This window comes from Microcebus murinus, chromosome 7 (genome assembly GCF_040939455.1).
Source record: "Microcebus murinus isolate Inina chromosome 7, M.murinus_Inina_mat1.0, whole genome shotgun sequence".
NCBI lineage: Eukaryota > Metazoa > Chordata > Mammalia > Primates > Cheirogaleidae > Microcebus > Microcebus murinus.
Window position 1 is genome coordinate 26,737,322 of NC_134110.1, and position 25,047 is coordinate 26,762,368.

At 53.1% G+C, this 25,047-nt stretch overlaps 1 protein-coding gene and 1 non-coding gene across 2 annotated transcripts in view; both read left to right on the plus strand.

The window, feature by feature from the left end:
• Window positions 1-8,878: 8,878 nt before the first annotated feature.
• The window catches only part of LOC105881126 (maestro heat-like repeat family member 5), a 36,965-nt gene continuing 20,796 nt past the window's right edge, over window positions 8,879-25,047 (plus strand). The window contains exons 1-12 of the mRNA XM_076005339.1: window positions 8,879-9,089; window positions 9,152-9,234; window positions 9,347-9,424; window positions 9,847-9,939; window positions 10,459-10,575; window positions 10,827-10,946; window positions 11,514-11,660; window positions 12,358-12,480; window positions 12,577-12,653; window positions 13,241-13,376; window positions 17,243-17,338; window positions 20,521-20,625. Of these exons, the coding sequence (XP_075861454.1) occupies window positions 8,879-9,089; window positions 9,152-9,234; window positions 9,347-9,424; window positions 9,847-9,939; window positions 10,459-10,575; window positions 10,827-10,946; window positions 11,514-11,660; window positions 12,358-12,480; window positions 12,577-12,653; window positions 13,241-13,376; window positions 17,243-17,338; window positions 20,521-20,625 (1,386 nt within the window). The remainder of the gene's footprint in view (window positions 9,090-9,151; window positions 9,235-9,346; window positions 9,425-9,846; window positions 9,940-10,458; window positions 10,576-10,826; window positions 10,947-11,513; window positions 11,661-12,357; window positions 12,481-12,576; window positions 12,654-13,240; window positions 13,377-17,242; window positions 17,339-20,520; window positions 20,626-25,047) is intronic.
• On the plus strand, window positions 24,725-24,831 carry LOC142872006 (U6 spliceosomal RNA). The gene has a single exon (XR_012920256.1). It is a non-coding gene; the product is annotated as a U6 spliceosomal RNA (small nuclear RNA).

Consider the following 25,047-nt stretch of genomic DNA (forward strand, 5'->3'; position numbering starts at 1 on the left):
GTCTTTCTCCTTGACTGGGCCATGAGCCCTTAACGGTGAACATTGCCTTCATCTCATCTTTTTCTCTCTTTCCCAAGCTGATGGGGGACAGAACATTCTGGGTGCTCGATTATTCTGTGCTGAATAAATGAGTCAGCTGGTGACAGCCGGGCGCTGGGAGCCGTGGGCTGCAGCAGGACTCAGAGACTCAGAGTCCGTTCTCTCCCACCCTGTCTCTCCCCACCAAGAAGGGATCTATCCTTCAAGCACAAGTTCCATGCTGCCTCTGCTGTCCCTCTCCCAGGCCCGCTAGTCCCACGCGGGGACCTCGGGCGAGAAGCAGGCAGGTAAAAGGCACAAATCAGCTACCACTAGCACAGCATGTGGCCTTGGGCAGAGTGAGCCCCTCTCTGGGCCTGGTGTGCCCTTTGTGAAGCAAGCAGTTCGGGCATCCCAGGCTGCCCAGCCTCTGCCCTCGTATCTAATGGTAAATCTAGATTTCCATATACCCCATTCTGGATTTTCCAACGCCTTTAGTAGTGATGGGTGCCCACTGAGGAATGACGACAAAAGTTCTGGGGACATGAGGACTCAGCAGCTAGCCCAGGGCCTCTCGGTGGTAGCCCTTCCACAGACACTCGATGGGGTGGCTGGGATCGTAGACCCCACCACCCCAACCCAGCCCTTCTCCCGGGCCCCTCCCAACCCCCAGCCTGTCTCTGCCTCTTTTTCTTGCCCCTGGGACGGAGCTTCTTCTCCCTCGGGCTCAGTCCCTGGCCTGGACGCTGCTCTGGGGTCCTGTGGCTGAATGCCCTGCTCATTCACAAGCGCCTTGACCTCAGCCTGGCCAAAGTGGAGACTCCCTCATCTCAGCCTGCTTTTCCTGCTGGTCCTCCCCACTGCAATTCTGCCTTTCTTTCTCCATAAGCCTCACGGCTACCCTTGCTCTCTAGTTACTTCCCCGAAAGCACTAGACTTTCTTCAGCATGCTCTGCACCCGGGCTCTGTGCTCTGTCCCCACTCTTGAGCCATCCCCTAGCTTCCTTCAGACCTCTCAGTCACTATCCCTGGTCCTCTGAAACAGAGTGTGTTGGCCACACCACAGGCATGTCAATGATACCACAAACCTGAGATGTGTTAGTCTCGATGATTTCCACTCTCTAAGAATCACCCCTTAGGCCCTGGTTAGGCTGACAGCTGACCCCAACCACGGTGGGCACTGTCCCCATCCATGCTCAGGGTCCTTGAGCCTTTGTCTCACATGGAGCCCTTGCCTGGTCCCACTGCCCTCACCCCCCACCCCTAGCAGGACCCCTTCTGCCACATTTCCAGGTTCTGGGCACCCTTACACCACCAGGCCCAGCCCCTCTTCCTCCTTCCTGGGCCCTCCTGGGCTGAGCCAAGGGGTGGGCAGAGCCCCTGGGAAGCAGGATGTGGCTTCTTTCCAGGCTGGCCCCTCCATGCTCCCAGCTCTGGGTGGGGGCTGAGGCTGCCTGCAAGGGATGGTCGGGGCCTGCTCAGCAGGGTTGGGCTCTTTGAATACCTCAGGGTGTGCTGCGCAGGGCCTGAGTCTCTGCCTTGGTCACTCCACGGTAGCTGGGGTTCCCCAGGGTGGGATTGGGCTGCTCCAGGCAAGGGACTGTGGCCTCTCCCTAGTGCTGCCCTCTGCTTGGCACTTGGGCTGTGCCTCTTGATGCAGTCCCTGTCTCCACACCTCTGCTCTGAACCAGCCACTGAACAGCATGCGCTGCCCTGGGAAGGGCTGCCTCCCACTGCTGCCTGAGACCCCAGAGTTGCAAAACACGTTGCTGAGGGCCCACGCCCCTTGCCCCTCCCCCAGATGGCTTTTTTGCCCATTTAGGAGTCTTTGAGGGCCCCTATGTCCCCCAGGGTGCCAGGCAGGGAGCCGGCTCTACCCCAGGGGACCTGGGGTGTGGGGGGTCTTTAGCAAGTCTTCCCATGACACACCCCAGGGCTATTTCTAGAGCCTCTTCCAGTGGGCAGATGGTCGCGAGCTGCCATCATGAGGATGGGGACAACTATGTCCCTCCAGAGCCCAAGGGCCTGGGTTGGGCTGGGCCAGGGAAGTTATCCCTCCCCACCTCTGTGCCAACACACCTTCACCTGCCAAAATCCTCCAGAAGCTGGGGAAGGAGGGGCCCACTGGTCCTGTCAGGGGCCAGAGGGGCAGCTGGCCCCTCAGGGTTCCGGGGAGAGACAAGATCCCTGGAGACGGCGGCCTGAGCAGTCCCAGGGCCACTTTCCAACTGACCCAGCCAGACTGGGCCCCAGGCCGAGGCCTCAGTCACCCGGTTCTCTTCAGAGCCCCATTCGGTTCCATGGGCAGCTGTCGGCGTGGGGCTCTCCAGGGTCACACCTGCCACACACCCTTCCCCAGTGACGGTCTTCTGCCCTTCTCTGCCCACCAGCCCCAATGTGGGCGAGGCCCCGGCTCTGGGTGCTGCCCATGGAGGGTGGCCCTCCTCACTTAAGCAGGTCACAGCTCCTGAGTTTTCTCCGCCTCAAGAAACACAGCCACACCGCTGGTTACAAACTCCCCTGAAGGCATCCCTGGCACCAGTTATGAAGCCGAGATATCCTCATGATAAAGAACCTTTCGTGTCCTGTGGGAGGGTGAGGGGTGGACAGGGGGGTGGGGAGGTTGGTGGTGCTAAGTGTCCCTCAGAGAACTCTTTAAACAAATACAACCTGTCCACCAGCACAGCTTCCTCAGGGAGGCTGTCCCTTCAGACTGTTTAGGAAGACTCTGCTGGGGCTCAAGCCACAGTGGAGCGGCTGTGTCCCAGTAGTGGGCACTGAGGGGCACCTCCCCAGCACCAGAGTGTCCCCAGTTTGGGGGGGAGGGTTTGCTGGTGACACTTCAGACTCACAGTGGCTGCTGGTTTAGCCACGCCCCCAACCAGCCCACTGGTGGCACTGGGGAGAATCCCACCAAAAATGTCCTGGTTCATCCTACACGAGGGAGGCTGCATCCCCAAGGCCGCTAGACCAGTTTTATATTCAGACAATCCTGGAACAGGGTCTCAGGCAGCTGTCTGGGAGCAGAGCTGCCTGAGCAGAGGGCCCCAGGAAGGAAACGCTCTCCGCGAACGACCCAGCGAGCTCAGGTGGCAAACCCTCTCGCTGGTGTCTTCCTGGCGCCAGTCAGGAGTGAGTGAGGGTCTCTCAGCAGAGGAGCCCCTCCATGGAGCCCTTCCCAGGGGCCCAGAGGTCCAGGGGCCCCTGCTGGGGTCAGGATGCAGTGGCTTCCTGGGTTTCCTTCTATGCCTCATGGCCATGTGTGCTCAGAATTCCTTCAACTGTCTTCAGCGTCGGTTGGGGACGGAATTCTCCAGGCAGCGGCTGTTGGAAACCAGCAGCTCAAATCCCCTGGGCTCTGGACAGCCTTTCCCGGCACTCAGTCCCTACTGACCCCTGGAGATAGTGACTTGCTGCCTCCCAGTGGGGACTCTCTTCGGGGAGGTACCCATTGCCACTCCAGCCGATGACCACTGCTTGTCCACCTTGGGGGGCCCTGGGCAGCCTGGTCTCAAAACTGGTCCACTAAGTACCCTTAGGCACTTCAAAATCTGTCCCAGGCAGCTGAGGATCAAACCCTACAGTGGGAACTCAGGGATTCCTTCAAAACGCTTCCCAAACACCCCCTGGTGGAGAAGAGACCTCTCTGGGACCCAGTCCCACACAACCCCCACCCCAGAGAGTGATGCCTTTTCTGAGCTGTCTGACACACTCCTTGGGTTCCTCAGCTCACAGCCTCTCCTGGCATTTGGGTGACTTTCAGAGAGCCCAAAACACAACTGCTCCTTGGGGGTGGATGGGCAGATGGGGTGGAGCTTTCCTGGTTGGAATTCTCCTCAGATCTTGGCTGTCCCCACAGAGCCCAGAGTCCTCAGCAAGTTTGCCCCAGGCTGAGAGGGAGCAAGGGTGTCCTGCCGGTGTCCTGCCGCTGCCTGGGAGACCCGGCTCCCTGTCTTCTCCTCAGGCCCCAAGGCCCCAGGCTCCAAGGACCTCGCTGCACCCTGCCTCAGGCTGCCCTCCCCACACCCCCCGGGCCACAGGTATTGTTCGCTCACATGTCTTTTTCTTACCTTTTATAAAAAAAAACCCTCATACCATTTTTGGCTTTAAATGAGCATTTTCTTTTCTGATAAGGGTGATCCATGCTCACTGTAGACACACTGGAAAATTTTGAAATTGATTCACATACACACACACAAAATCACCTGGAATCCCACCATCCCGAGATAACCTTTAATTTTAATTTAGAATCCTGACTTTCTCATGCCCTGGGAGCCTGAGCAAATTCCAGTCATTAAATAGTCTGACCACTACCCTTTCTGGCTCTGCTTTTGAACCTGGGTGGCTATTTTAAACACATAAAGCATCCTTAAGCAGTGCATTTTTTAGGTATTTCTAATTTTTTCCATAGCTTAAAATTCCTGGAAGTGGGGATTCCCAGCCAAATCCTATGTTCTTTGGGGTGGGGTGCTGGTCTTTGACCGGGTCTGGTGCCACCTTAGGAAGTCCCGTCCTGCTGGCAGCTCTCTTTTTATGATTTTCTGAACAATCACTGTCTTTTTGATGTGTGCTATGTGTTTCTTGGTTAGCCCGGGTCAGAGGGCAGGGCAGGGGGCAAGCAGGTTAAAGGTGAGGGGTGAGGAGGTATGTGAGTTCTGGGCAGGAGGACGGACAGACAGCTCGTGCAGAGGTTGGGAGGGGCTGAGGCACCTTCCTTCAAATAACTGAAAAGAAGTTCCTGTGGCCTCACAGGAGGGTGGGGGGGGTGGCGAGGCTGGCTACGGAGCAAATGGAGCCAGTGGAGGGACTGCAGGGGCTTGGGGGACTGGGAGAACTGGGGGGCCCTTTCCTTGATAGCATCCTTGATAGCCCAGTCTGCATCTGGGCAGGCGGTAGCTGGGCTGGGGTCCTGCTGGACTAGGACAGGGAGGAGGGGCACTGTTGGGAGCAGGTGAAATGGCACGTTGCTGGGACCTGGGAGCTCCTGTCCCAGCTGCTCTCCAGCTACCCTCTGCCTTCTCTGGCCCAATCATTCTTGTTAGGCCTTGATTACCTTAGGCCACCCCAACACCACTGCTTGGGCTTGCTGTCTGATTCTCTGACTTTGGATTCCTGCAGGAATCTCCTCCAGAAAACTTACCTCCTTCAGGAAGCCTCCCAGACTCATTCTCACTGTCACTGTCACTGTCATTGGAATGGAATGGATTGAGTGCAGCTTTCGTTCCCTCCATGAAAGAGTTAGGGGACTAATTTGCAGAGCGGGTGGTGGTGGGAGTCCAACTTCTGGAGAAAACTATCTCCTCCAAATACTTTGACAACCCCCAAGTGGCCACCTTGTGAAGTCTCTGTGGAGACAAGCCCACCAGGTGCTGAGGTCTTTCAGGAGGGTGCCAGGAACAGCCTGCCTGGAGGAGCAGACGCCAGGACTGAGTGTGGCAATGAGAGGATGTCCCCAGGATGTAGTCCCAGGCAGTGGCACGGCCCAGTGCTGCATAGGGGGAAGCAGTGGCGGCTCAGACTGGGGTGGGGAGGGGCTACAGGAAGACGAGGTGGAGTGGGCACTGGCGTGTGGTCTCAGAAGGGACGGGCGCTCTGTAGCATCTGGGACAGGGGAAATCTGCTTGCTTGGTCAAACTGGGGATGGGGACAAGGGCAGGCACTGGCCTCCCTAACCTGCCTGGCAGTTAATGCCACTAACACTGCCTGAGCTTTCCCTCAGCCCAGGGGCCTGGAGAGGCTGACCAGGTGGGCAGGCACTCAGGACCCCAAGGGCATGTGTGACTCTGTGGCCAGCCAGCCAGGGCCTCTAGGTAGCTGCTGAGCTGAGAGAGGCAGCCACAGAGTCACCTGGACGCTCATTAGAAGTGCAGATATGGCCCCACCCCAAACCCACTGAACCAGAGGTGCACTTTAACAAGGTCCCAGGTGAGCCCTAATGTCTGGAAGCTGGGTCTGAGCGTGACCAGGGTGGACGGCCCAGGGTGGGGCTCATGTTGAGGAAAGGAGGGCGCTCAGCAGGTTCTGTGGGGGACAGAGGGAGAGGGCAGGTGGGGGCAGGATGGCAGAGAGGCCCCAGGGTCAGGCATATCCGGGTGAGGTTGGAGTGCGGAGGAGCCATTGATCAGGTCACGGCTGCTGCACTACCTGCCAGCTCTCTGTGCCTGGGATGAGGTGAGGACTATGTAAATGTGCACGACTGTCCCTGCCACTGGGGCTGAGAGCAGTGAATGCAGGGTCCCTCAAGCCAGGTGGGAGGCTGGGGAGACAGGCACGGGACCCCATTGCTGGGGGCTTGAATGCCAGCCCCAGTTTGGCAGCCTGCTTCTTCCCTCCTTCCCAGGTCACACAGAGACCCCTCCTGGGCTGCAGTGCGTGACAGTGGTGAGGGGCCCTGGTAAGGTTTGGGGCGACTGGTGACGGACCCTGGCATGGGCAGGTGACCGAGGGAGGGGCAGGTGTGAGTGATACTGCCCTTATGTCCCTGCCCAGGACCCCATCTCCCCAGGAGGCACCACTGTCTATGGCAAGCCCCACAGAATACTCCCACCAGCAGTGTTCCCTAGAGCAAGAGCTACAGTCTGGTGAGCAGGGCTGGCGGGGATGGGACGGGCAGGGCCCCCAGGGCCTTGGTTCTTGGACAGCTTCACACATGGATGGTGTGCAGGGTGGGGAGTGGGGCTGCCAGGGTGCCAAGGGCCCCGCTGGGGTCACCTGCTCATGTCTGCTCCGTGCGGGAGGGTCAAGGTCTATGCACAGTCTGACCTTCTTGGTTCTGAGCTCTCTCTCTTGCACAATGGTATGGGGGATGGGTAGGCAGAAAATTCTGGAAGGGCTTCTGTGATTCACCCCAGACCAGAGGCAAGCCTTGCTGCAGGGGCCTCTCTCTGCATTCCGCACCCCAACCTCACCTGCCATCCAGTGAAGGGCAGCTGAAAGGAGACTGCGGCCACCTCTTCGCCCAAGAAGAAAGTGGCTCCAGAGCTGCCCAGGGGAGCAGGCAGGAAGGCCTCAGCCACCTGGGGTCTCCATCCCCTGAGGAGACTGTGGGCAGAGTCACCTGTCGCTCTGAGGTTGAGCCAGAATGCCCTGGGGGAATGGGGAGGCAGCGCGAATCCTCTGGAGGGCGCTATAAACACAGACACTGTGCTGACTGGTGGCCCCAGTGCCTGGCAGGTGGGAGGAGGTGAGTGAGTTTTTACTGGAAGCATTTGTGAGTGGCTCTGGCTGAAGGTGGGTCAAAGCTGTTGGCCCTGCCCTCGCTGCAAGTGTCCCAGGGTTCCAAGAGGTGGCCCATGTCTCGGCTGCCAGAACAAGGGTCCAGACAGGTGTGGTGAGGCTGACGCTGCCCCACGGCAGCCAGGGACTGGGCTAGGCCCGGGCGGATGAGTGATAATAGCCAGGTGACGTGGACCCACTCTGAGCCTGACAGGACACTTAACTCTATTTCTATTCCAACCTGACACTGGCTTTGCAGCTGTTAACATCTTTTCCGATTTAGAAGTACTGATGATCTTTGTAAAAGTGTTCAATGATTTGTAAATTCATACTCACCAGCATCGTAAAGCTTCCAGGTCTCATTCTGTTTATAATTTATCCTGTTACCTGGCATGGTTTGGGCCATGCTTTTGTATTTCCATTTCAACACCCTTTGTTGCTCCATGATTTTCAAGGAGGAAGAGGTGGCGTGAGGATGTCTTTCTTCATGCTCTTTTTCATCTTTGTCTCATTGACAGATGAAAAATCACATCTCCTCATTGTTTAATAATTTACGTTTCTTTTATTATTGGCAAGGTGGACCACCTTTTATTTAGTTATTGGCCAGTAGGATTTCTGCTTCGGGTTGCTGTCTCTCTGCCCCTCGCCTGTGCTTAAGGTGGGGTGTGGATCCTTCCTTCCTGACTTCTGAGAGCCTTTCAGACACTAGCAGTAACCCCTCATTGTAGATGTCACAATTGTCCTTTCGGCTTTCACTCTGTGGGGTCGATTGGGTGGCCCCAGGACGTTTACATCCTAACTGTGAAAGGGTTTTCCCTTTGGTTTCTCCCCTTGTTTCATATTTAGAAAGCCTGTCTCTACCCTGAAATTATGAATAATGAAACCCATAGTCTCCTCTGTATATTTACAGTTTGAATTTTGAAACTTAAATATCACGACTGACTGCTATTTATTTTGGTGCAAGGAGTAGGTAGAGATCCAGGCGGTTTTTGTTCCAAGGGAAGTGACGTTGGCACTGCTGATCAACCGCGTCTGCCTGGTTGGTCTGAAGTTTCAGCGTCTGGGGGTGGGGCACGTGCCTGTTCCCTGGGCCGGGTCTGCCTCCTGTCCCTATTCCCCAGTCCGTTGGTAGCATGCGATCTTGCTCTGCGCTGGCCACCGTGCCTGGGATACATGCCCTCCAGGTTCTGTGCTTCTGGCTTCCAGGTTCCTTTCACACCCTTTTCCCTCCAAATTCATTTTAAAGAAAGCAGTTCCCGGGAGTTCTGTCTGGGGCCCCCAGGGCAGCCCAGCCTCTCCTTTGAGCCCCCAGCACCCACAGAGGCCCCAGGCCAGAGGGCGGGGCCCGCACTGCCATTCTGCTTCTCTGTCCCACAGATCTCGAGGGAGAGTTCCCAAGAGAGTCCCTGCCCTGGGAGAAAGAGCTGGCCAGCAGGGCCAGGGCCATGTTGTTCCGGGAGAGGAACAATGTGTTGGAAGGCATCTGCCACCACCTGCAAAAGCAGAGCCAGGTAGGCCCCTGAGCCACGCTCCCTTGCCCCTCTGTGGCCCCTGACATGTGGAGAGCTGCAGGGCCTGGAGGAGGAGGCCGAAGGCCCGTCCAGGGCTCATTGCACAGCTGGAGGCCCGCCAGGCCCTGGTGCCCATGCCCTTCAGCCAGCTACTGTCTCTGCCGCTGTCACCTCTGGCTCCCGCAGGTCCCATTGCCCCTGACTTTTCAGCCAAAAGGTGCAGAGAGTGTGAGGGGTCAGAGCAGATGTTGCTGCTCCCCCGGAGGGGTGGAGCAGGGAGGACCAGAGATGCTGAGGCTGGATCCAGCCACCTCTGGGCAGACCTGCAGGATGGCAGTGCCAGGGGTGGGTAGGGCTGACATATTCCCAAGGCTCCCTGGGCTCAGGCCTCCTGTGATTGTCCTCAGAATGGGCCTGGATGTGTGGATGGCCTGACCCCGGGGCCCCCTCCATGCTCCCTGTGCCCCAGCCCTCTGCAGGGGGCTGTCCTGTGAGACCCACAGAAGGCCTAAGCCACTGCTGGGGGTCAGGGAGTGTCCTGGCACAGGTGGGGCTGTCCTGGCCCTTCTCCTCTGCATTCTTCCTCCAATCTTCACTTCCAGCTCCTGGGGCTGCTGCCAGCCCCCTTCACCGTGAGGGACAGATTTTTAGGGGGCTGGAGGCTGACAGAGTGGGACAGGGTACTGAGCAGGCTGCAACAGCAGACTCATGCTGGCTCCCAGGGGTGGGGAGGGAACAAGCTGTGCAAAGGTCCAGGGATCAGCATACAGCAGCACAAAAGTGTGGGGAGCCCTCCCAGAAGATGTAAGCAGGGCCAGGTCACTCAGCCTTGCCAGCCATCCTAAGGGTCCAACCTCTGTCCTAAGGGGAGGGCCTGCTGGGGTTTGCGGAGGAGGGGTGGTGACTATCACACTGAAGAATGAGCTCCTGGCTGCTGGTTTGGCATCAGCCCCAACCTTCTCCTCACAATTTTGGGGAATGGGTGCTTGTGTTCTTCACTTGCCCACTGGTCCCAGCAGGGCCCTCTCTGTCCTGTCCACTGTGGACCTGTGCTGGCCAGGGACAGGAGGCTGGTGCCCTGAGCACTATGCTCTGCCCGCAGCTCTCCAAGAAGGAACAGGACTCCAACGCCCATGGTACCGACATTGAGAAGCTTTTGAAGTCCATGAACCTGTACCCAGAGCAGACCTCGAAGGTCAGTGCTTGGCTGGGCTGCCCACAGCTTCCCTCTGCCCGAGGCCCGTGACCTCTCAGGCCCCTCTAAGGCCAGTGTACATGGAAAGGCTGGATAGATTGAGGCCTGTCACCAAGTGGCCTCACACCCATGTGCGGGGCGTGGGTTCAGGGAGAAGGTATAGGCAGTGTCCTTGCCCCTGATAGCTGTGGTCCCCACAGTGGAGGCTCTGCCCAGGCGCCTGAGAGGAGTGGGCCTGAGAGGTCCAGCGTGGCCAGGGGACATTGAACACAGCATGGCCTCCACAGCAGCAGAGCATGTGACAACACTGAGGGTGCACTTGGGTGTGCTTGGTGGACCAGGCCTGCAGGTCTATGTACTAGGGCAGTACTCCAGGCCCTAGACTCAGGCGCCAGTCTGGATCCAGGGGACTTGGAGCCCACTCTCCCGCCATGCACAGCCCTGCACGCACTGCTCAGAGGTGGGGCCCCAGCCTGATGGCCGGCAGTGCCCCATCCTGCCGTCGGCTTCTTGCCCTAGACCTTCTTCTTCCAATTGTACGGGCTGATCCTCTGCGAGTGCACCGACACCAGTCTGGTGAGGAAGCACCTGACCATCCTCCTGGAGTTGTCCCATCAGTCCTCCAGCCAGCGGGAGGTGGGCGGCACCCTCGAGCCCCTCTGACCACATGGTCCCAACCCCCTGCTGATTCCCGGCCGCTCCTGCACATCATGACTGCCCGTGACTCATAGCACTGGAGTGCCTTGTCAGGCACTGACTGGCAGGGACCTTGGGATCTGCTGGGCCGCGCCCTGGTCCCACCCTGGCAGAGAGCGGCCCTGCTGGGAGGGCTGGGAGCATCCACACCATCTCCTGTGCACTGGCTCACACGCACTCCTGGTCTGTAGGGCATGGCGATTGCTGTGGGCCGGACATCCACCTCTCACCTGGAGGAGGTGTGGGAGGTGCTGGAGCACCTGGGCCGCACCAGGTTCCTGAGGTCAGCTCTCACGTCCCCAGACAGGCAGGTAGAGAGGCCCTGGGCCAATGCTGGAGAGGGCAGCATGGCAGGGAGGGCCCCAGGCCCCAGCCCCTTGTGTTCTGGGGAACTCACTTGTGTCTCTGAGCCTTGGTTTGCTCATTGGTGACATGGAGGTCCTCTGCCCACCCCATCCCCCCACCCCAAGGGGCTATTCTGTGGGACTCAGGCTGGATGAAGGTGAACTTGCCACAGCCACAGATGTGAGTCCTGACCCCGGAACAGGGATGTGCGTTGTCCAGGCCTCAGTTTCCTCACTTGCACACCTGACCCAGGGGATGCGTTGTCCTGGCCAGTCTTTGCCCAGGAGCCACACTGGGAGGGCAGATGTACAAGAGACACCTAAAGGAGGGGGCACTGCTGGGACCCAGATGGTCTGGAAGGGGTGCTGGCTAGAGGGGCTTCCTGGAGGAGGGGCTGGCACCGGGCCTGGTACTTGACCTCCCAGGGTGTGGGCACAGCTGGCTTCCATTCTGAACCTGTGTAGAGGACTTGAAGCTCTCTCCCGAGAGCCTGGCAGCCCCTGCAGGCCCACCCCCACCCCACCTCGCCACAGCTAGACCAGGACCTGCACTGGAAATGGGTGAGCAGCACCTCCCTGCTGTGCTACGGGCAGATGGCCACGCACGCCAGGGAGCACATCCTGCCCTGGGTGGACAACATCACCTCCAGGATGGTGTACTACTTCTCGTGCAGCCACTACGTGAGCTCCCGCCCCTCGCCCCTCGGACGGAAGGAGGGACAGAAGGCCAGAGAAGGGGAGGGCAGGGGAGCCACTCAGGTGACAGTCCTTGCTGAGGCCTCGTCCCTGTCCCCTCACGTACCTGGCATTGAGCTTGGAGGCAGCACTTACAGTGGGTGCAGGCCTGGGGAGCACACCAGGGCTGACCCCACCATGCCACCTGGCACTCCTGGGTCCAGCCGCCCTGCTGCCAAGAGCCTTGGGAGTGGGTGTGCCCCTCACCTCTCCTTTTGGGGGAAGGACTTGAGGGCCTCGACATCTGGCTCTCACCCGGGGAACAAGCTGAGGGCAGGCCTGTTCCTGAGGGCCTGGGGTTGCCTGGCCCCTGGGCGGTGTGGGGTGTGGGGGGTGTTTGTAGTGCAATGTGTGTGTAGGAGGGTGTGTTGTGTGTGCATGTGTGCTCTGTGTATGTTGTATGTTAGTTGGGTGCTGTGCGTATATTGTGCATTCTATATATATTGTGTGTATGATGGTACATTGTGTGTTATGTGTACATTGTGTGTTGTGTATATGTTGCATGTTGTGTGTATGTTGTGTGTATATATATATTGTGTGTGTGTTGGTATGTGTGCTGCTTGCAGCCTGGTCAGGGTGGACCTTGGGAGCTCTCTGCTGACACCCGCTGACGTCACCCTCGCACCCGTCTTGGCCTGGGCAGGACAACGTCCTAAAAGTGAGCTTCCTGTCCTCAGCCATCATGCTCACCAAAGCTCTCGGGCAGGAGCACAGCGTCCAGAGCTACAAGTTCTCCCAGATCCCAGAGCTCATCCAGTGTCTCCTGGTGGGTGACCCCAGCCTTGCCCAGCGGGCACGCATTGGGGGCAGGGGGCGGCCGCTGCCACTCAGCTCCTCCTCTGCTGCCCCCCCCCCCCCCCAGTGCATCCTGCAGAAGGAGCCCAACTTCCTGGCCACGTCCTTCCGGAAGAATATCATACTGGTTATTGCGGGACTGAGGTAACTCTCCTCCAGGCCGCAGAGGGTGGGGGGGTCCTCACGTGAGGTGATGAAAGGAGCCAGCACCAGGGACTAAAACAGGCCCTGGTGGGCTCAGGCTGGGGCCACGTCCTATCTGGGATGGTGAGATTTGCTTTGTTTCATGTCCACGGTGAGTTGTTAACATTGGCTTGGGCTGAGCCCTGATCCTGGTCGCATGCTGAGCCCTGGCTTTGTAACTCCTTGAGTTCTGGCCCTGGCCACAGACTCAGCCCTGACCTTTGTCAATGGCTGACTCCCGATCCTACTCACAGACCTGAACCCTACCCCAAAAGAAATCCATAAGTTTTCTCACAAACAAATGTCAATGAACCCAAGAGAGCTGAGTGATGAGTCGGAGTGGCTCAGTGCAGACCCTGCCCCCCGTGTGCCCCTCCCAGTCCCATGAGCTCCACTTCCCCAGCAGGGTCCCCTTCACCCCCAGGCCAGAGTCAAGGGCCTGTTTGTGACCCAGACCCCTTCTACATGGTAAACTGTGCCTGCCGGGCCTTCCGTGCCCAGGCCCACGGCTGTACAAAGAACGCCAGCCTCTTCTCTGTTTCTTCCAGCAAGCTGAGGCCCCATCTCAAACCCGTGGTCAAATCCAAGATCCTGGAGGTCTGCCTCAAGAGCCTGTACATGCTTCCACCCGTGGAGAGGCTGAAGACCCCCTTGCCTCTGGGGGAGCCAGTCCTGGATATCATGGTGACGCCCCGCCCCTGGGGCCACCCTCCCTGTCTCTCTGGCTGGGGATTTCTGGGTGCTGGGCCCATTGTCAAGCCCTTGTCACACATGGTGGGTGAGGGAGCGTAGGAAAGCTCTGGCACTGGAACAGCTCAACTGGGACCATCTGGCCAGTCCCTGGCAGCGGACCACCCTCTGACCACTTCCAGAGCTGTGGGCAGCCAGGGAGCAGGTGCTTGGACCTGAACCCCCACCTGTGAGCCCCAGGACATCCAAGGGTGTCAGAGATGAGCCACACAGGGGTATCACTCCTCACCCTGCACCTCTGCGGGATCCCTCCCCCTCACTTCTCTCCACTGAAAACGCTATCCGGCTTCTGTCACTGTAGACTTGCTTTCACTTTTTAAATTTTATATAAATGGAATCAAATGGTAAGTATTTATCTTCATCTGGATTCTTTTTGCTCACCTTAATGATTTTGAGGTCTGTCCATGTTGTGGCTTGTGTCACTCCTTCCCACTACTGGGACTTCGTTTCATGGCTGTCCCCTCTCTGCCACCCACTCACCAGTTGACAGGCATTTGGGTTGTTTCCAGTCTGGGCTGCTGTGAACATCAGTATACAGGTCTTTGTGGAGACAAGTTATGTTTTAATTTGGGGGGTAAGTACCTAAGAGGGGGGTCGCTGGCTCATGTGGTAGGTGCACGCTTAACTTTTTAACAACTTGCCAGATTATTTCCAAAGAGGCTGTGTTGTGAGTGTGAGAGTCCCGACTGCTCCACGTCCTCACTCCTCCTGCTCTTGTGGCCATTCTAAGACCTGCGTACAGGCATCTTGTTGTGGCTTGCATTTCACTTCCCTGCTAACTAATGATGCTGTGCAGGGACTTATTTGCCATTCCTGTATCTTCCTTGGTGAGGTGTGTGTTCAAATCCCATGCCCAATTTTAAAACTGGGTTATTTGTTTGATTACTATGTAGTTTTTAGAGTTCCTTTTATATTGTAGATGTAAATTATCAGATATATGATTTAAAATATTTCCTCGTAATTTGTAACTTGTCTTTTTATTCTCTTTTCTTTCTGCTTCTTTTTTTTTTTTTTTTTTTTTTTTTTTTTTTTTTTTGAGATAGAGTCTCACTCTGTTGCCCCAGCTAGAGTGCTGTGGCGTCAGCCTAGCTCACAACAACCTCAAACTCCTGGGCTCAAGCAATCCTGCTGCCTCAGCCTCCTGAGTAGCTGGGACTACAGGCACATGCCACCATGGCTGGCTGCTTTTTTCTATATATTTTTAGTTGGCCAATTAATTTCTTTCTATTTTTAGTAGAGACGGGGTCTTGCTCTTGCTCAGGCTGGTTTCAAACTCTTAACCTGGAGTGATCTGCCCACCTCAGCTTCCCAGAGTGCTAGGATTACAGGTGTGAGCCACCACGCCTGGCCTATTCTCTTAATAGTGTCTCCTGAAGAGCAAAAGTTCTTAATTTCAAGGAAATTCAATTAATCTATTTTCTATTTATTTTATTAATTTTTCTATTTTATTAATTTTTACTTATTACAATTAATCTATTTGCTATCTATTAATCCATAATCCTGTATGGGTTGTGTTTTTAGTATTAAATATAGGAAATCCTTGCTTTAGGTCACAAAGATTTTCTCCTCTGCTTTCTTCTAGAAGTTTTGTAGTTGTAGGTTTTACACCTAGGTCCATGTCTTAGTTAATTCAGGCTGCTATAATAAGGTACAACAGTCAGGGTGGCTCATAAACAGCCACCAGTTCTCCCAGTTCTGGAAAGTAACCGCCAGTTAATTTCTCCCAGTTTTGGAGGTTGGAAGTCTGAGATCAGGGTGCCAGCAGGGTTTTGGTGAGGGTCTTTTCCAGGTTGCAGATCCAACTTCTTCTCATATTCCTGCATGCCAGAGAAAGGGCCAGAGAGTTCTATGGGGCCCCTTTTGCACTGATGCCACCAGTGAGAACTCCATCCTCATGACTTAGTCACCTCCCAAAGTTTCCATCTCCTCGTACCATCACACTAAGGGTTAGGTTTCAACATGTACACTTTGGGCAGACACAAACATTCAGTCCTTAATAGTTCATGGTCCATTTTGAATTGATTTTATATGGTGTATTGTATGGACTGAAGCTCAGTGTTCTGCATATGGATGCCCAGTTGTTCCAGAATCACTTGTTGAAAAGATTATCCTTTCTTTGTTCAACTATCAACTTTGTTCAACTTTGTCAAAAATCAATTGAACATATGTGCAGGATTCTATTTATAATCTCCTTATTCTGCCCCATTGATCTATTGGTCTATCTTTATGCCAACATCACAGTCTTGATTACAGTAGTGTCTTAATCCTCTTAATCCATTTTTGTTGCTGTAATGAAATACTGGAGACTGGTTAATTTATAAAGAAAAGAGGTTTATTTAGCTCACAGTTCTAGAGGCTGGGAAGCTCAGGATCAGGCAGCTGCATCTGGCAGGGCCTCGTGCTGTGCCATAATGTGGCAGAGGATGTGACATGGTGGGAGTGCTTGCCAGAGCAACAAGTGACTGCGTGAAACAGAAGCAGAACGTGATGGGCGACCTGGCTTCCTGACAGCCTGCTCTAGCAGTAACTAATCCAGTCCCACTTCTTAAAGGTGCCATTATCTCTCACCATAGTCACATTCAGAACCAGGCCTGAACATGGGTTTTGGTGGGGACAAGCCTGCTGCCCTGGCCTCCGTGCAAGCAGGGGAGGGGAAAGCAGGACCCCAATGCCTGCAGGGAGCCCCTAGTCACCCTTGGACCGAAGGGAAGTGACTCTCCTCCCTCTCTTGATGCCTCCTTTCCATGGCACTGGAATAAATGGTCAACACATGATCTCCAGCTTGTTTAGATTTTTCCTTTTGCTGTTAGATTTTTACTATATTTCTTGCCTCTCCACCTGGACTGGGAGAGTCTTGCATTCAGGAGCCAAGTGTGGCTGCCACTGTCCCCCTCCCTGCAGGTGGGCTGCTCAGCACTCTCAGTGAGTATCCACCACATGAAGGAGTGAATCTGTGTCCAGTGCATGGGCCTTAAAGAATGCCAGTGGTGTTCACTGTCCTCATTGCTTTATTGGCAGTCTCCTTTGAACTTGAAAGAGCCTTGGTCCTCAGGCCAGCCAAAGGGCAGATGTAGCACTATTATGCAGAGGAGCAGCTGTGATTTGTCCCTTGATCAGCATGTGAGGGGATGCCACAGTTACTCCTGCATTCTGCAGGTACTGATGCAGCACCCTGTGACAGTTCCTAATTTTTCTAGTCATCCAGAAATCATGGAGGAGCTCCCAAGCTAGGTGTTGCACTGGACTCTTATCCACCAAGATGGTAGGCCTGGGGTAGCAGGAGGCTTTGGACCCAGCGAGTTCTGAATATCTGAGGACGTCAGCCAAAACATATTCTCAGGGAAAGTCAAGAGGGTAGAAAGGAGAAAGCAGAAAGCCAGGCCAACCCAAGGAACCCCGGTGCTGATGGGCAGGCAGGACCCAGAGCAGCATGGGGCAGAGAAGAGGGAGATAGGAGAAGGGTGCTGTCTGAGTGGCCAAGGGCACATGCCACCAGGCTATCTGTGGCTCAAGGCTCTGTCTGTCCACGGCCTTCTGCCTTCTGTGGACTGCAAGCAGCTCTAAGCACCCCCAGCAGTTATTAACTAAGAGTCCTGTGGGTGCTGTCTCTTCTCACCTGCAAGGGATGCCCAAGGTACACAGGTGACCCACCAAGGCCTTTTGTCATGGAGTGGTCCGGCCCTCCTCCAGGGCATTTTTCCTGGGCACCTTGTATGAGACAGAGGAGGACACTGGCCGGGAGGTCCACAGAGCTGGGGCCAGCGCACCTTGCAACAGCGATGGCCACCTCCCTCTGCCAGATGCTGTACAAGAAGACCATGCATGCCCTGGACATGCTCCTCCAAAACTTCATCTCCGAGAACAAGAGCATGGACGAGATCTACTTCCTCCTGCAGGTGAGGGCGGGCGGTGCATGTGGGCTCCAGGAGCAGGTCTCCCAGTCCCCACCCCAAGCCCAGGGCTGGCTTCGGATTCCCCAGCGTGTGCTCAGGGTGTTCCCGTCATAAGGAAGTGCCCAGAGGCCCCACTGGCAGGTTTACTCTTCCCCACTGACCATGTGCCAAACACTGTGGAGTCCAGGCCTCCCTGCCTCTCATCAGGGCTGAGTGGCTATTTCAGAAGATCCATGTACTCTGCCAAGGAGAGGAGTGACTCAGTGACCTCACCTTGCGGTGCCACCAAGGGTGGGTAGGAACAGCCCCAGGGGTGGCCTGAGGGTTCTTGGGCAGCTTGGCGCCCCACTTGGCTCTAGGTGTGGTGCTGGGACATGGAGACCGTGACACATAGTCTAGTGGAAAGGAAAGACAGACACAGCCAAGACTCTAGGCACAAATGTGCTCTAACAGAGTGTGAGTTTGGGGCAAGGCATCCAGGAACACTTTCCGGAGGAGGGGACAGTGGGCTGTGCCCTAGGAAAGTGTGAGAGAAAGGATGTGTACCTGGCCCAGAAAGCGAGAGAGGAGCAGCCTGTTCTGGAAACAGTTGAGGATGAAGGACACACCCTGTGTGCCCTGATGGAGACCCATGGGTGGGGACTCGGATGGACAGTCAGGTTGCCTAGAAGACCTCCTGGCCCATTCCCAACCAGCTGCTTTGTGAACCCCTTTGCCCCACCACCTGACCCCCACAGGCTGACACCTGGGGGCCCTATTACATGCCAGGCTCCTTGCTGAACTCACTTAGTTCTAGGAGGCTTAAAAAAAATAGATTCCTTAGGCTTTTTTATGTCATCTGCATGACAATCATGTTATCTGCAAAAAGAGATCATTTTCTTTTTTTCCAATCTGTGTGCTGTTTAATTACTCCCGTGGCCATGTTTCACTGGGTAGAACTCCCAGTACCATGCCAGTGAGAGTGGTGAGTGCAGCCAGGCTCACCTCGTCCCCACTGTAGGAGGACAGCTGCCAGCCCTTTGTCACTGAGTAGGAAGCTAACTGCAGTGTTTGGTAGACGCTCTTTTGTGAAGGTGAAGCAATCACTCTCCCTGACTTGCTGAGTTTTAATCATGCATGGAGGGCTGCTGGATTTTGCCAAATGCTTTTTCTATACCATCTTGTGATCTCCAATTGATGCCATCTTGTGATCTCCTCTAGCTTGTAGGTCTGCTGGGTTGCATTGGTTGGTGTTCAAATGCTGAACCAGTCTTCAGTCTTGCATACCTGGACTCAATCCCACCTGCTCAGTGTGTACAATGCTTTGTAAACATGGTTAGATTTGGTTTGCTAATGTGTTGTTGAGAAACTTTGCATCTAAGTTCATGAGAGTTTTTGGTTTACAGTTTTTGCTGTTGTTTGTTTCAGCCCTTCCTGTTGGTACTGTCTCTCTGGTTTTGGTGTCAGGGTAATACTGGCCTCATAAAATCAACTGGGAAATGTTCCCTCCTCTTCTATTTCCTTAAAGTAATTGTAAAGTTGGTGTTAATCCTTTAAATGTTTGGTGGAATTCTCCAGGAAAACCATCTAGAGATTTATTTTCTAGAAACTTTAAGTTTATGCATTCAATTTCTTCAGTGGTTACAGGGATATTCAGATGGTCTATTTCATCTTGACCTTTTGTCATTTATAGTTTCCAAGGAATTGGTCCATTTCTTCTCAGTTGTTGAATTTACGAGCCAAAAGTTATTCATGATATTCCCTTTTTATCTTATAGTGGTTGTAGTGACATCCTTATTTTATTCCTAATATTGGTGATTTGTATCTTCCCTCTTTTGATTTTTGTTAATCTTTCTAGATGTTTATCAATTTTAGTGATTTTTCTAAAGAACTAGTATTTTGTTTTATTGCTTTTCTTTGTTGTCTTTCCAGTTTCAGTTTCATTGATTTTTTTACTTTATTTTCTTCTTTCTGCTTGCTTTGGGTTTATTTTGCTCTTCTTTATCTACTTTATAGAGATTATTGATTATAGTTATTGATCTGAGATCTTTTCTCATGTCTAACATAAACACTTTTTGCTAAGCTAAAAATTTCCCTCTCAGCACAGCTATAGCTGCATTATTTCTATTAGTGTTGTATATTTTTAAATTTTTCTTTGAAGCTTTATCTTTGATCAATGGGTTATTTAGAAATGTGTTTGGAGATTTTCCCATCATCATTCTATTATTGATTTCTAGTTTGATTATATTATAATCAGAGGACACACTACATATAATTTCAAATTTTAAAAATTTGTGGAAGATTGTTTTGTGGCTCAGGATATGGTCTATCTTAGTGAATGATCCATGGACACTTGAAAAAACCAGTGCATTCTGTTGTTGGGTAGAGTTTTCTACATGTGCCAGATCCTGATGGTTGGTTATGTTCAGCTCGTCCATATCCTTGCCAATTTCCTGTCTAGCTGTTCTACTGTTTGCTGGTTTGCTGAGAGAGAATGAGGGCACCAACTATAATGTCGGATTTGTCTATTTTCCTTTCAGCTCTGTCAGGTTTTGTTTTGTATATTTAGAGGCTATGTTGTTTGGTGCATATACACTTAGGATGTAATGTCTTTCTATCCTTTTATCATCATGTGATCAGATGATATAGCTTTAAGTTTGAATTATTTAATTTCACATAAGTGTTTCCCTGAGTTCTGTAAGTTGCTCTAGCAAATTAATCAAACCCAAGGAAGGGTTGTGGGAACCTCAAAAGATTTACTGCCAGTCGGTCAGAAGCACAGGCCACAATCCAGGGCTTGCAACTGGCATCTGAAGTGAGGGCAGCCTTGTGGGACTGAGCCTCCACCTGTGGTGTCTGGCGCTACCTCCAGGTAGACAGCGTCAGACTGAATTGGATTAGAGGACATGCAGGTGGTGTCTGCTGCAGAACTGCTTGCCTGGTGTGTGGGGAAAACACTCCCATGTCTAGGGTGAGCATGTGGTGGTGGCCATGTGAGAGCAGGACAATAGGCTTTGGTTTTTCCCTGTACCCCAGGTGGCCCCTGGCCCAGGCCATAAATTGGACCCTTTAGCTGAAGGAGCCAGGCCGACATGCCGGCCAACAGTCTGGCTGACCACAGTGCCTGCTCGGGGCCATGCCTGAGCCGGACGCGGGTGGGCCCAAGGGGCTTGGCTGTTCCCTCAGCTCTGCTCTCTCCATCCCAGCACACAGAGCCCTGGTTGAACTCGGAAAAGAGCCACGAGCGCATGCGGGTGGTGGAGTCTATCTTCCTGCTCCTGCGGTTCGTGGTAGAGTCCCTGAAGTTCACCGTGAGTCCCCTGCATCCTGAGACCCCCAGGGAGGGAGGGTGGCCAGGCAGGACCGGCTCTCCAGGAGCACGTGGTGGGGAGGGAGGGCCAGTAGGCTTCACCGCTGAGCTGCACTCACTGGTGCTTGCCGTCAGCATTCACTGAGCACTGTGTTGTGGGGACTAGACAAAGGCCCCATCCCCCAGGAAGCCCCTGGTCCTAGGACTGAGGCTGCAATTCAAATAGGGCAGGTGCAGGCAATCGTGATGGGAAGACTGCATGGGATCAAAGGCTTGAAGGAGGAAGGGGCAGCCGGTGGCTCCCTGGGGGAAAACACTGAGGCCAAGGGGACAGCAGAGCCAGGGACAAGGATGCCACATGGTGCCGAGGCCCCAGAACAGCCACCTTGGAACAGGAGGGCCAAGTCAGAGGATGGCTAAATAGAGCAACAGAAAAGAGCAGGGGCTCAAGAAATAGCCCACACCCAACAGTCCACCAACGTTCAACAAAGGCACTGAAGTTCTTGAACAGGGAAAGGTTGAATGTTGAAAGGTTTTTCAATTAAGATGCTGGAACAAGTAGAGTTCCAAAATTAAAACCATGATGTTTCCAGAAGATGTACATTATCTTTACAAACTTGAGATGAGCAGAGACTTCCTAGGCAGAAGGTAGAAGGCAGTAACACAAATGAAATATCGATCAGACGGACTTCATCAGCTAGAAACTTCTGTGCATCCAAAGACACTATTAAGGGAATTAAAAGTCAAGACACAGACTGGGAGAAGATACTTGTAATGCACATATCTGACGAAAGACTTGTATCCACAAAACATCATGGACTCCTACAACTCAATGAACAGATAATCCAGGTTTTAAAACAGGAAAAAGACTTAAGCATTTTGCGAAGCAAATGACAATGAACATAGTCAACACAACTTGTCATAAAGGAAATGCAAATTAACCACGGTGAGATACACCACCCACCTGCTGGAAGGGCAAAGACGGACGGTACCAAGTGTGTGATGTGTGATGTCATGCATCACACGTGTGTGTGTGCATCTCTCCTGTGTCCCCTCGAAGACCTAGACTCACCAACACAATGCCTGTGAGTGTGCCTAGAGCTCGTGGTTGCTAACTCAGTTCTCCACCCAGGTGAACTTGTGCTCGGAGACAAGGCTCCTTCCAGGGGTGGGCCAGGGAGTCCACCAGCCGCATGCAGAGCACCGTATTCCAGAGAGTAAAGAAGTGTTCAAAGAATGGTGAAGGTATTTGGAAAGCCCCAGCTTGAAGGACTGCTGCTGTCTGAATTGAAGACAATTACAGCAAAAAAAGAAACATAACGACTGTTACAGATTACAACCAAGTGAATGAAATAAAATTCCATCAGTCCGTACTGATGGAATAAATAAATACACAAATAAACAAGGACACGGGAAATGCTAGCTAAGAATGTGCTAGCAAGGATGGGCTTGGCAGGTCATTGGCAATGCTAAAGCCCCCCTGTGGTGGAAGTTGGAGGAGAAATGGGATATTTTATAGTCTATAAGGATCTCCCCACAAATTACTAATTGATTACAAAGGGGAAAATAGAGGAGAAACTTGGAAGGCACCATCCTGACCAAGTGATGAAAGTAACTTCACTGTTTGGCCATCCTGTGCCCCTGGCATGATGCGCTGAGGACACAACATCCCCACTGGGGTCTTCCTGGCAGGAAAGTAGAGCCTGAGTCTAAGCATGAGGAAGCGTCCGACAGACCTACACCACTTCTCTGTATTTCCCAAAAATGTCATGGTTCAGAAAGACAAAAAACAGCTGAAGATGTATTTCAGATAAAATGAGATTCAGGAGCTATGTCAACCAAATGCAACGTATGATCCTGAATCAGGAAAAATAGTGTGTGTGTTGCACAGTGTGAGAGGTGTGTGTGGGAAAGAGATAGTATTGGGACAATTGATAAAATTTAAATACCAACTGTGGATTAGATAACAGTATTGCATTAATGTTAAATGTTTTTGATTTTGATAATTGCATTGCCATTATGTAAATACATGTCCTTGTTCTCAGAAAACTCACCCTGCAGTACATATGGGTAAAACGCCCGGTGTCTCCCATTAGAGGGAGACAGAGAGAGACAGAAAGAGTAAAAAGCAAATGAAGCGAAGTGTAAATAATTGGAAATGCTGGATACAGAATATATGAGAATGTGAGTATTGTCTAATCTATTCTTGCAGCATTTCTGTAAGTTTGAAACGATATCAAGATAAAAAGTTATCAAAAAAATAAAGGGGTCAGAGTAGCCCTCGCAGAGCAGTCTGTATCTGAGCAAGACGGGCAGCAGCTTAGAGAACTAGCCTGGGCTCCTGGAGGAGCTGGGGGCACCTGGCAAGGGTGGCAGCCAGACGCAGGGCTGGCCGCGTGGGGCCTCGCAGGCCCTCACCAGGAGTTGGCTTTGTGAGACCGAGCGAATGGGGACCTGCCGGGACAACTGAGGAGGTGCCGCAGCTTCTGCAGTAAAAGCAGACTGAGGGTGTGAGAGGAGGCTGGGCACGCCGGCGGAGAGGCCGTGCTGGCCTCCGGGTTGGCACAGACCAGCGGGTAGGTGCCGGCTGGTGTGCAGGGAACTCTGACACGTGGTTGAGGAACGTCAGAAAGAGGATGTTGGCCTGAGCAACCGGAAAGACTGAGTTGCCACCAGCTGAGATGGGTGACAGCTGCCCTTGCAGCATCTTTTTCAAAGTAGGGTGTGGACATGTGAGCCGAGATGCTGGGTGGCAGGTGGACAAGACAGTCTGAGCTTAGTGGAGACCCTTGGCTGGGGACGTATATTTGCCAGTGAGGCAAGTTTACCCTTTTAAAAAGCATGTCATATAGATTCATTGCTAGGAATGGACTCACAAATGAAATTAAAGACCTAAAAACACCAATAACTGGACGAGGTGTCCCAGGGGCTTTAGTTTCATCCCCCAGAGCTCAGGGAGCAGGGCCAACACTCATGTGAACAGCAACACGGCACGAACTTCCCCATGGAGACAAATTCCAAGTGGACAGAGCCCACCAGCAGGCGAGCCCTTCTCCCCAGAACAGGCCCTCCTCTGTCTCTGCTGCTCTGTGCAGGGGATTCAAACGCATCCCGGCCCCGTGGTATTTAATTTCAGCCAAGGTTGGCCCAGCTGGAGGGCTGCCTGCTGCATGGGTCCAACCCTCACTTTGGCACACAAGCAGTTCCTGCCTAAGTCGGGCTCCAACTACATGCGCTCCCTGGGCCCTGAGGCTGCACGTTCAGAGGAAACGCTGCAGAAGCCTCCCCACGCCCACCCAAAACCTTTCGTTGTGAAGATTGCAAGAGCATATATTCCAGTTTTTTTACTCTGCTTTATGGAAGTAAAGTTTGCATACAGTAAATGAAAAAAATAAAGTGAACAGCTCAGTGACTTCTTACAAATGCAAATGTATCAAGATTTACAACATTTCCAGCATCTCACAAAGTTTCCTTGTATCTCTTTTCCATTACTAAGCTCCACCTCCCCACCCTCAATAACTAACGGTCTTGCCTCCCATTGTAAGAAACCATAAAATGGGTCAGAAAAGACAAAATAACTGGCTTCAGATGGTGCCAACAGGAAGCACAGGACCAGGTGGGGAGGGCCCCATGATCATGCCAGCTTCCTGCCTGAAGGTATTTTCTGGTCTGAAGCCCTGGGAGCTGCAATGTTGCTGAGCTTGGAGGCAGAGATGGAAGTTCAGGGTTGTGGCGTGGCTAGAACCTGAGGGTGAGTCTCCAGGAGGTGGCAGTGGTGCAAGAAAGGAGCTGCCACACTTGAGGCATCTCCTTGAACAGCCCACAAAGGCCACGCCTTAGGGGTAGGGTTATTCCAGTCCCACAGTTGAGAATAGTCTCAATTTACCCTAACAAAAAACTTAAGCTCAAGCCTCAAAAGGATTAATTAACTGCCTGCCAGAATAAAAGTCAGGACACTTACAGTGTCCCACAGACAAGAAATAATTACTGAACATGGCAAAGAAGTAGGAAAATTCACTCATAATTAGGAGAAAAACTAGTCCATAAAAGTAGACCTAGAAATGACACAGATGATGGAACTCAAAACTTTGATAGCTACTGTGCTTGCTTCAGCAGCACATATACTAAAATTGGAACGATACAGAGAAGATTAGCATGGCCCCTGCGCAAGGATGACATGCAAATTCATGAAGCGTTCTATATTTTTCAATATGGAGATACCTTAAAGTGATACAAGTAGATCTACCATTTGATCCAGCAATCCCATTATTGGGCATCTACCCCAAAGAACAAAAGACACTCTATAAAAAAGACACCTGCACTCGAATGTTTATAGCAGCACAATTCACAATTGCAAAGATGTGGAAAAAACCCAAGTGCCCATAAATACATGAGTGGATTAATAAAATGTGGTATATGTATA